This window comes from Sinocyclocheilus grahami, unplaced genomic scaffold (assembly GCF_001515645.1).
Source record: "Sinocyclocheilus grahami isolate Dianchi unplaced genomic scaffold, SAMN03320097.WGS_v1.1 scaffold342.1, whole genome shotgun sequence".
Lineage (NCBI taxonomy): Eukaryota > Metazoa > Chordata > Actinopteri > Cypriniformes > Cyprinidae > Sinocyclocheilus > Sinocyclocheilus grahami.
This window is the reverse complement of record NW_015505521.1, coordinates 576974-589369: the sequence shown is the minus strand read 5'-3', so window position 1 is coordinate 589369 and position 12396 is coordinate 576974. Positions and strand designations below refer to the sequence as shown.

The 12396-nt window shown below is 35.0% G+C and overlaps 1 protein-coding gene across 1 annotated transcript in view; it reads left to right on the top strand.

The window, feature by feature from the left end:
- LOC107603169 (alpha-mannosidase 2-like) overlaps nucleotides 1–12396 on the top strand; it is a 67626-nt gene that overhangs the window by 14145 nt on the left and 41085 nt on the right. Inside the window, exons 2-4 of the mRNA XM_016295884.1 lie at nucleotides 890–1147; nucleotides 8632–8650; nucleotides 9522–9693. Coding sequence (XP_016151370.1) covers nucleotides 890–1147; nucleotides 8632–8650; nucleotides 9522–9693 — 449 coding nt within the window. The remainder of the gene's footprint in view (nucleotides 1–889; nucleotides 1148–8631; nucleotides 8651–9521; nucleotides 9694–12396) is intronic.

Below are 12396 nucleotides of genomic sequence, written 5' to 3'. Positions count from 1 at the left end.
AAACTGTGTCAGAGTTTAATTAATTTAAGTGGGTACAGTATATAAAACATATAAAAATATGGATTCAGTACTGTATATAAAAACAGTAAAGGCATAATCTGAAAACAAAACAAGCCTTGTGCATTATAGGAAATAATATTCTTAATATTTTACAGTTGGTTTGATAGCTTTATCTCAAACTGTGTCAGAGTTTAATTAATTTAAGTGGGTACAGTATATAAAACATATAAAAATATGGATTCAGTACTGTATATAAAAACAGTAAAGGCATAATCTGAAAAAAACAAGCCTTGTGCATTATAGGGAATAATATTCTGAATATTATACAGTTTGTTTGATAGCTTTATCTCAAACTGTGTGAGAGTTTAATTAATTTAAGTGGGTACAGTATATAAAACATGACAAATATGGATTCAGTACTGTATATAAAAACAGTAAAGGCATAATCTGAAAAAAACAAGCCTTGTGCATTATAGGGAATAATATTCTTAATATTTTACAGTTGGTTTGATAGCTTTATCTCAAACTATGTCAGAGTTTAATTAATTTAAGTGGGTACAGTATATAAAACACATGAAAAATATGGTTTCAGTGCTCGTTTGAATGACATTTGAGAGCCACGGTGAAAAGTGGGAGAATTCGAATCAAATGTTGTGCATTTTAGTCTCTCCCTTTTTCACAGACGTGTGCCTGATCTTGAAAAGTTGCTGGCCAGATGCTGCATTAAATTACTTTAAAGTTATGTAAAAAGGTCTGAGATGCACTATGTTCAATTACGCTTAGTTATGTAGTAATGCATTCAGTTATGTCATTGTCGGAATTTTGTGCTGCGTGATCTTGTCCGAGGCAGTGTTAAAAGTGTTACTCACTGTTTTTCTCTCGTCTACAGGGCCAGCTTGGTATTCTGCAGGACAAAATAGACCACTTAGAAAGACTACTTGCAGAGAACAATGAGATCATTGCCAACATCAGGGACTCTGTAATTAACCTGAGGGAAACTGTGAAAGATGGGAAAATGTTTCCTGAAGGGAACATGAGTCAGGGGAACGTGGAATTGCTGCCCCCTGCTCCTGCGCTGCTCCCCATCCACTCAGAGGACTGCCAGTTTGCAGCACAGACGTACTCCAAGGCAGCAGATGGAGTACAGGTACAAAAAAAGAAATGTTAATATTAGGTGGACAAATTGATTATTGTCAGGGCTCAACAATGATATTTCTTTTGCTTGCCCAGTCAGCCCAATGATCCAGATTTATACAGTACCTGCCCTGTCAATATTTGATATACATATGTGTGTGTGTGTGTGTGTGTGTTAAATATTTTATAATTTAAATACAATCAATAATAATAATAATAATAATGTTCTTTCTCAGTCTTTAAAATTGGTTTATTAGTACAAGTATTACCTGATTTTCTCTTGCTTGTAATTGTAGGATCTTGATTTTATATCTATATATTCTGTTAATTCTTTTAGTCTGTGATTAACATCTTTTTAATTACAAGAGCGTAAATTCTAATGATATTTATGCTTTGTCTTTGATTTACACTTGGAATTAAGATTCGTCTCAGGTGATCTGATCACAACAAGACAGATTGCTATTGACACCTGGTAGTCTCTCAAATCTCTTTTGACCACTTGGATCAGATTTTGAGTGAAGGGTCTCTGGTTTCATGACATTTTAGACCCTGTTTGACCGCTTGTGATCATATCACCTGAGACAGATATTAATACCAGGTGTAAACGGGGTCATAGTTACATCAGGTCCCTTTCTGGTATCCTTGTGCTTATTGTGAGATGGTCACCATGACAACCAAGTTTAAAGATACAACACTAACTGCGGTTACTGCAACCACACCTTCTTTCTTTGCGTGCACATTTGGGTGGCATTATGCTAATATTGCCACATAGTGACATAGACATGTGGGGGCGTGTTAGAACGAGCCGTTTTAGGTAGGCGGGGTGGGCTCTTAACTTTTATGAAGAATATCTCTTTGGATTTGAGACTTTAGTCTTTGCAACTTTACAGATTTTCTTTATGCACCAAGAGCTTGTAACACTCCAAAGAGAAAGGAAAACTTGAAATCATATCATATCATGTTACCCCTTTAAGCAAACATTACCAGGTGAATTAACACACACTGTTCACACATACACACAGGTAAATCGACTCGCTAGCTCAAGCCGTTTGTTGTTCGACTTCATCATTGGTGTGTGCGGTAACCTGATCTGTCCTGTTTTGTGTCAACATTTCTCTCTCTTTTTACTTTTTTTCATTGCCGTTTTTGTCTGAATGTTGATTTAGAAAGGTAAACGAAAAGTGTGCATGAACAGACCTAGATTTAATTCAAAATTAACTTTCAATTCACATTTATCATATAACGTAATGTACTGTGTTTATTAGTGTTTAGTTAGCGAGCAGCAAGTTAGTCCCCTCAGGATAAACCACCAATGACTTCTAGTCGGAAAACTGGTTCTTGGAAGGTTGTTATTTTTTTCTGTTAAATGTCATTATGTGTTGTTTTATAGTACAGGGTATGTAGCAACTGTGAGTTATGGTCTATTGCTTATGGTGTCACAGTTATCATTTTTTTGATGATAGAATTCTCCCGTACCAGTTTAATGTGTTTAGACAGCTGTCATTAAATTTTTATAGTTATTAGGCTTAGTTTTCTCAGTGTTTGAGTTGCAATTATTAATATAAGGTGACTGTCGTTTCATGTTCATGAGCATTTCGTGTGGGATTCAAATATCTGTAATTATTAAGAAAGTGGGAGTGTCTGTTTGCAGGGTGTAAGATTGTTGACTGCTTATGTGTGTATAGTAGAAGACTGTGGGAGTGTTTGCAAAACCTCTTTTTGTTTTCAATTTCCTTTGGTACTAATTGTGGCACATAAATTACACTCTTCACTTTTAAATATTTGTCAGGCTCATTTGAAACTTGAAACTTGTATTGCAAGTCAACCCGAGCTTCTAAAATTGAGAAACGATGAGGTGACACCAGCTAATACTTCTGTAAAAAGGTGCAGTTAGTTATACTATATGTTGTATATCATGTGTACAGAGTGTAATTTTATATTTACACCAGAGGTGAGATACTATACCAATCATCACAGGTGAAGAACTGGTGTGTTTGATGAATGTAAACCCCTTATGGTCATGTATGCAGATAGTTAAAGCATAACACAGTTCTTTCTGCTTCCTGGAAAACCAGACATGCCACATTCTTCCTACTAAAAGGCGGTACTATGGTACTGGAATTGTATCTTGTGGTAATGCTAGGTTACTTTGATTTGCACACTTTTTAAAAAATGAATATTTATTGGGTTTTTTTGGTAGAGAAAGAGAAGAGAAACTTGTAGAAAAAGAAAAACGTAACAAAAATAACAATAAAAGTGGCCATACATTTTGTGTACTAGATCAGTCGGTTTAACTGTACTGTACATACATCATTATACACTCATGTAAGCCTTCAAATACATTCATCTGTTCAACAGAGGAGAAGGCTTTCTCCATTTGTTCTCAAAGATTTGTTTGTGCAGTCAGAGTATATATGTGAGTCTTTCCATTTCTTTGACATCTGTTACTATTTGAAACCACTCTTCTCTCGTAGATGTATCCTCTTTGTACCATTTCCGGGTCGCAGCCTTACTTTTTCTCATTTTGATCTAATATATTATGCTTGCTTAATGTCTCCTAGAATTATTTACCCTTTTATATAATCGGATGCTGCCCTATTTGTAACTGTCTTTTGTCCCTGTATAATAATCTGTGTGATTTGATTAATCTGAGCACTGTCATTTATCTCTTTCAAGTATTTAAATAGATCTTGGTTTACAAGGCCACACTTGTCTTTGGAAGTTTGGAAGCTTTCAATATCGCCATTCTTAATAATTGAGCAAATGGAGGAAATTCCTAAATAACCTCATTATTTGGAATGTGTGCCACTAATTCAAAATCTGAATTTGCGTCTCCAAATGAAGTTTGTTTACCGCTGTAAGCCACATTTTCAAAGTACGTTGAGTTAGTGGCTTAAGGTGATAAGAAGTCAAATTCTTGGCTTTCCTCCTTTCCAGATGAATCTAGAAATGTGTTTATCCCATTCATGTCCATGGGGAATGATTGTAAAAGACATTACAATCTCGAAAGAGCATTTATGCTTTCAATTTGTGAGCTAAAATCCAATCCGGGAGGACCAGTGTTTAAGATCTTTAATTTTTTTGTGACTGATTATATTATAGTTCTTTTGAAACAAATTTGGTAGATCTTGTTGTAGCCGTACTCCCAGATATTTAAGTGAATTTCGTTTCCCATTAATTCTTATGCTTAAGTTCTTTTGTTGGGTTGAAACCAAATTACAACATTTTAGTTCTCTGTATGTTTAATTTATATCCTGAGAATATAAATCATCAGCGTATGCAAGTTTATGTTGTGCCTTATTAATCATGTCTTCTCTGATTGCCTGGGCAAGAGGTTCAATATAAATTGCAAACAATAGGGATGAGAGATGACACCCCTGTCGTGTTTTCCTTTCTAATTGTATATTTTTTGTAAGGCAAACATTTATTTTAATTGTAGCCTCTGCATTAAAATACAGAGACCAAAAGCTTCTGAAATAATATTCACACAATCAAATTACTTTTCTGTATCCAGACTTACTGAAGTTGCTTTGTTGTGATAATTTTTAGTTTATTGAATTAAGTGAAGCATTTGTCTAATATTATCCTGAGTCTGTCATCCTCTAATAAATTCTATTCGAACTCTATTAAATCTGTAGAAATGTCTTTTTGCTAAAATAGAGGCAAACAATTTGTAGTCTACATTCAAAACTGATATGGGTCTAAATGAACTACACTCTCCTTTTTAGGTATAACTGAGATGATTGTTTCTCTCCAAGAGAAGAAATAACTGCCTCTTTTAGAGTTCAACTAAATGATGTGATAAGAAGGGGTGAGGAGGTGTTTGCTATTCTTCAGATTATTTAAAGCTCTATTAAATTCTTCTTGTGTCATTTATTTTAAGAGATTATTTTGTTTCTGTCCAATAGAAGGAATGTCAAGAGAATCTAAAAAAGGTTTTAATGGATGCACAATTCACCTGTGTCTGTTGAGAATGTAGAGATTTATAATACAATTCAAATGCCTCTTTAATCTTCTCCTCCTCATATATCCCATCCATCTTATTTTTAATATCTTTAATTTGCTTCAGAATCTGAGCATCCTGACTAATTGTATGTTGTTCTGTTAGATGCTGTTGCTGATTGTCTTCAAGATTTTTAAAATGAAGTTTTTTGCCTTCTATGTCTAAACCTTTTTCATAGTTTTGGCTTAATTATTTTACTATTGGATGAATCTAATAGTTGTTTAAGGACAATAATGAAGTCTCCACATATTATTATTCCTTTTGACTCTATCGGTATCGGCCAAAATGTTCATATCGGTGCATCCCTACTTTCAATTTACCATGTTCAGATGGGGAGAGATGAGTTTTTGTGCAAAAAAAAGTTGTTCTTTTGATCTTTCTGTTTAAAAACTGTATTACGTTTCCACATTCTCTTTGGTTTTGAGACTTTAGTCTTTGCAACTTCAGGGATCTTATCTATGCACAATCAGCTTGTAACACTCCAAAGAGAAAGGAAAACTTGAAATCGCATCATATGACCCCTTTAAGATCAAAGTTTGTATTTAAAAAAAACGAATTTAGAGATGATGATTTAACCCCTGAACCAAAATATATTGCCGCCTTTTACTGATAGCTCTTTCCACAGTTCAAAATTAAGAGAATTATGTCTTAATATGGAGACACCCCTTTTATTGTATATGACCTTTTATTGTCTATGCCTGCATTTTTTTATCTTTCAATTTACCATGTTCAGATGGGGAGAGATGAGTTTTTGTGCAAAAAAAGTTGTTCTTTTGATCTTTCTGTTTAAAAACTGTATTACGTTTCCACAAAAATATACAGCAGCACAACTAAGAAATATTTCTTATACACCAAATCAGCATATTAGAATGATTTCTGAAGGATAGTGTGACACTGAAGACTTGAGTAATGACTGCTGAAAATTCAGCTTTACATCACAGGAATACATTACACTTTAGAATAAATTAAAACAATATTATAATAATATTTCACAGTGTTACTGCTTTTTAGAATATATTTGATTAAATAAATGAAACCTTAGTAAACATAAACAAAGTTTTGAACAGTAATGTTTGGTTACACCATGAGATATATCAATGAATGAGTACCATATTCATATATTCATTTTTATGTTACCTCAAAGAATAAATTAAAGTTGCAATCAAAATTATTCAACCCCCGTTGATCTGCAAGACATTCTGTTGCCGTGAACAACATTTGATGAAAACAATTTAATAATATTTCACAGTGTTACTGCTTTTTAGAATATATTTGATTAAATAAATGAAACCTTGGTAAACATAAACAAAGTTTTGAACAGTAATGTTTGGTTACACCATGAGATATATCAATGAATGAGTACCATATTCATATATTCATTTTTATGTTACCTCAAAGAATAAATTACAGTTGCAATCAAAATTATTGCAAGACTGCAAGACATTCTGTTGCCGTGAACAACATTTGATGAAAACAATTAAACCAAGGCATCAGTAAACAAATTGGCTAGTGTTACTGCTTTTTAGAATATATTTGATTAAATAAATGAAACCTTAGTAAACATAAACAAAGTTTTGAACAGTAATGTTTGGTTACACCATGAGATATATCAATGAATGAGTACCATATTCATATATTCATTTTTATGTTACCTCAAAGAATAAATTAAAGTTGCAATCAAAATTATTCAACCCCCGTTGATCTGCAAGACATTCTGTTGCCGTGAACAACATTTGATGAAAACAATTTAACCAAGGCATCAGTAAACAAATTGGCTCTCATTCATGTACAGATTTATCCAACCCCCAAAAGTTACATTTTGTAGAGAATCCTTGTTCTTTATTACCGCCAATAAATGTTGTCTATAAATCAGGGGCGAGGCCAGAAATGTTTAAGTGGGTGGGCAACATGTAGCGTATGAAAACTGCATGTCAAATTGGCAACAGAAAATACAGCACAAAGGTTCAATACACAATACTTCTAAAGCACTGATTAACATTTATGTTAATTTCAACATTTACTAATGATTAAAATTAAAAGTTGTATCTGTTAACATTCATACTTGAGCTAACATAACAATAATGAACAGTTGTATTTTTATTAACTAATGTTAAAAAAGATTTATAAATATTGTAACAAATGTATTGTAGTTATGCATGGATGCATCTATTTAGTGAATCAAACACTGTACCTACGTATGTTAATATGATGCTTACAAAACAAGCTTGGCTCAGAAGTTTTTGATATATATATATATATATATATACATACATCACCCGCAGGTGGTCTGGTTTCATTTGTCGACGGTCCGGATTCATTGCAAAGTCTTAGTTTCAACTGGGATATCCAAAACTTTTTAAAGAATTGACTGTTTGATATTTGTTTCACTATTTTCAAATTCAACTCCACAAACGCGCACATTTTACTACTATGTCCTTACGTCGTAAACATAGCATTGTGGGTGGGACTAACAGAAGATGAATCATCATTTTGAGAAGCGTATGGTTTAGACCTATAGGAAGAGGGAAAAATAAGAAACTGCCTATAATTGACCATGACAACTCGCGTTTAATATTTTTTTAACAAAATATATAGAGTTAGAGTGACAGTTAGAGTGACGTTTATTATTATTATCGTTTAATTAATTACATCCATTTGGAAAATTACCAACTTCTCATTGGGTGGGCCACAGTTGAACGTGGGTGGGCCAATGCTTCGCCACTGCTCTAAATGCTTACACATATTTTTAATGAGATTTAAATCTGAAGACTGAACAGGCTGCTCAAAAACATTCTACGACCGATCCCTAAACCAAGCATGGATGTATACTTTTGGATGGTTGCACTGCTAGAAAGTCCAATGATCATTAGCTTCAGTCTATGCATCAAAGGCATTACTATCTTTGCCAAAATGGCCTGATGGTAACACTTTAGGTTAGTTTTCCCTCAATAAACTTCTAATTTGCTGCTTATTAATAGTAAGGTAGTTGTTAAGTTTAGGTATTGGGTCAGGTTAAGTGATCTAGAATATGGTCATGCAGAATAAGGCATTAATATGTGCTTTATAAGTACTAATAAACAGCCAATAAGTTAGTAAGTAATAAGCAACTAGTTAATAGTGAAAATTGTTCCTTAAAACATAGTTTTCCTAGCCTGATATTTAAAAGAATCCTTGATGTCATTCATACAATCAAGATTTCCACTTCCTGCAGTAGCGAAACACCCCCATAACAAGACTTATCCAACCTTATGGTCAAACATGGAAAAAAAACAAAAACTTTTTTGCACCAGACATACCACTGATCCATGGGTCCAAAACGTTTGGACACATCACTCCATAAAACATTCTTCCAGAACTCCACAGGTCTCTCCAAATTTATTTGAACCATTTATCTTGGTTGGTGTTCAGTAAGGTGTCCTGACATGAAGACCATGCTTGTATCGGGTTCTTTTTCTTATACTCTGTATTGAAATGTTTTTTCCTCTTTTCATCAGGTCATCTTGCAAGTCTTTGGCAATAAGGGGTTGGGGGTTGCTCTCATCAAACATTTTATGATATTGTGCTTTGTCTTTAATGCCCTCTAAGGTTTTCTGGTACAGCACATTTTAAGCCAAGGAATAAGGCTGCCAGCTGTGTCTCTAGGAACTTTTAGTTCTTGGAAAGTCTTTTTGTAGCCATAGACGTTTTAACGTAATAATAAAAAATCTTCTCTATAGCTTTTGTGAGAGCTCTTGTCACTTGGCCATTTTTGTCTATTCAATTTTAGCGCATACATGGGCTGAACTTTTGTATTTGTTGCAGTGTTAAGTTTTGTTGTAGAGTTTCCAAAAGGCTTAATTGTGTTTTAACACAATTTTGTACCAAACCTTAAAGATCATATAACTCAAAAATATTACATTATATATTGACAGTATGCCATTAAACTGTTATAGATGCTATAAAAAGTCTTCAGATCTTCAGAAAAGCTGACATTTGTAAATTGTTATTGTCTCTGGGGGGTTGAATCATTTTGATCCCATTTGTATAACATGTCCAAAAATATTCTGATACCATAATTCTGATACCCCTTTAAAGGCGTAATACACTACTAATTTCTTGCATTTAACATAAAATGATATATTTAGCAGAATATCCAAGCTGCTCTTTTTGGTACATTGAAAGTAAACGGTGACCCCCTTTAAATAGCTTGGGCATTCTGTTAAACCATATCCTTTTGTGTCCCACAGAAGAATGAATGGTTTGGAATAAAATGAGAGTGAATAAATTATGACAGAATTTTCATTTTTGAGGTAAAACCATTTAAAACTTCAAGCCGAAGTTTGTAGTAGGTTTGTGACATGATCTCAGCAACCTCTGTGACACGTTTGTGTGTTGTTCTGTTCAGGCTGGCTGAAGACATTCGATGACTACTATCGAGACCAGACGCAACACATTCTCAACAACATGGTGGTGAAATTACACGAAGACAGTCGGCGAAAAATTATCTGGTCTGAGATCTCGTATTTTTCAAAATGGTGGGACAGCATCGATGAGCAGAAACGAGATGCTGTCAGGAGGTGAGGCTTTTCTCTGCTGTTAATATCCATTCATCCTCATGCGAGGGATTCATTAATTGCAGCGTTCATACACAGGTCTGGTGTAAGCAAGGAGTGGAGGAGATCTCCATTGTGCTTTCAGTCCCATTTTAATTAAGCACAAAGTTTGTACTTTATTGCCTAGCTCTCAGGTGACGGTTTATGCGCAAAAATAAAACAACAACAAAATGAAGTCAAGATATTGGTACAATACACACACATTGTTTTAGTGGTAGTGGTAATGACAGGAAATATAGTTTCTAGTATATGTTTATTTTCATAACCATTCTCTTCTCTTCAAACTTTTCCAAAAATCTGTTAATGTATTCCATTTTAAATGATAGTTAATCAATAGTATTTGTTTAAAGATGTCATCAGTACATATTTATGTATGATTGCAAAGTTGACCCTGCCACAAGAGAGGATGGGCTATAAATGCATGTCAAATATACAGAATCGGTCGTGTTCACTGTTGAGCTAGCCTTGGGAAAAGACACAAATGCATCTTTCAAAATGGCCTGGAGGTGAAGGATGAAGCCAAATGAAAAATCCAACGCCAATATTTATTCACTATTGATTTGATGCACAGAAAGCGTTTGACGCAAACAAGCTCTATTCTTTTTGAACATTTACATCCAACCCCCTTTTAGCTGACTCCAAATCAAGATTTTTGGCAAGCATGAGCAGGTTTTATTTCATTTCATATCAGCCGAATCAAGGTCTAGCATAATGATTCAATTTCTTTTACTGCCACATACATGGAGGTGTATCTTCAGAATAAATCAAGTTGTCTGAGCTCGGGAGTCTGCCTAGTGTGTTACGGAAAATGGGAACTGCTGATAAGTCCAGAAATTCCAATCTATGCTGGTATATATTATTTAATTTTCAGTATCGGGAATGAGACTTTTCATATATTTCATGTATTAATCAAAGAGCATGTCAACATTGGTCTAACCTCACCTGAACCTCAATTTCATGCCCTCCCAACATTTAACTTGATACAGGAAGCATTTAGTCTCAGATTTCTCTTTCTAAGAGGGGTAAACTTATATTCCATGGTCTAAATTGCAGCTGTGGTGTAAAATGAACCAAATATGTATTAAAGGGGTCATATAATGTTGCTAAAAAGAACATTATTTTGTGTATTTGGTGTAATGAAATGTGTTTATGCGGTTTAAGGTTAAAAAACACATTATTTTCCACATACTGTACATTATTGTTTCTCCTCTATGCCCCGCCTTTCTGAAACGCATCGATTTTTACAAAGCTCATCGTTCTGAAAACCGAGGTGTGCTCTGATTGGCCAGCTATCCAGTGCGTTGTGATTGGCCGAATACCTCAAGCGTGTGACGGAAATGTTACGCCCCTTACCATACTGTGATGCCTTGTCCCGGCGCGATGAGACAAAAACATTAAAACCCATATATTCACATCTGAATATTTGGTTTGAAGTGTTCTGGAACAGTGTTGTAAATACAACTTAACCACTGATTTCTAGTCGTGTCTTCTTTTGGAAGGCCAAACAAAGTAGTTTCGCTTTCACAACGAAACACAGCGTCACACACGGCGGGCTCGAGTGAGCGGAGGCTGGACTCCGCTTCGTCCACGGTGAAAGCCGGTCCGGCGACCCACAGCGCGAAGTTGATGTATTTCCTCAGCGACCAGCACGGATCAGCGCTAGGCATGACGAAGCAGATATCGTCCTCTTTTGGAAGACCAAACAAAGTAGTTTCGCTTTCACAACGAAACACACAGCGCCTTCACGACATGGCGGCAGCAACAACACTACAGTGAGAATAAAAGTTACGCCTTCTTTCTTTGCGTGAACATTTGGGCGGCGTTATGCAAATCTTCCCACATCGTGATGTAGATATGTGGGGGCGTGTTAGAACGAGCCGTTTTAGGTAGGCGTGGTTGACTCTTAACTTTTATAAAGAATATCTCTTTGGATTTGAGACTTTAGTCTTTGCAACTTTACAGATCTTCTTTATGCACCAAGAGCTTGTAGCACTCCAAAGAGAAAGGAAAAATTGAAATCGCATCATATGACCCCTTTAAATGATGGAGAAAAGTTCATAGTAGGGTCATAGTAGGATCTTTGTAATCTATTTTACTTGGCATGTAAAGTTATTAAATAAAGTTATTAAATTTTAGAATTTTTTCGAATAACCTGCATTGATAAATCGTGCACAGTAAGCCCAGGAACATGTACGAAGAAAGTGAATAGGGCGTTTTTTTGCGTCGACTTAAATGAAGGGTCTAATCACTGCTGCCCAGTGGCTCATTTTCTGAGCCAGTGATTGATTCGAGAATAACGTACCATTTTTCAAAGTAATTTTGAACGTTTCTGTCAGTTACGTGCTGAGCTAGTGCTCTTGGTTTTGCTACCGCTGCTCTTATTACTGGCCTCCAGAGGGCCACGCTATACGATTCGCAGCTGAAATATTCAGCATTACAGAGAAAAGCTGCTGACTGGCAATCAGGCCTGGAGAACTCTACTTCTAATAAGGGATGCCATTACCCAAGGTGTCTGATGTCTGTTCAAGAAAATAATTAGTTTGCAGCTGCAAAACTCAATAAATCTGAAAATTAAAAAAAATTAAATGTAGTTACTCTGTGTAAAGCTGCATATGTGGAGAAAGTGCTTTGTAGTAAAACCCCTGAAGAAAAGCTGTCGATGATGTT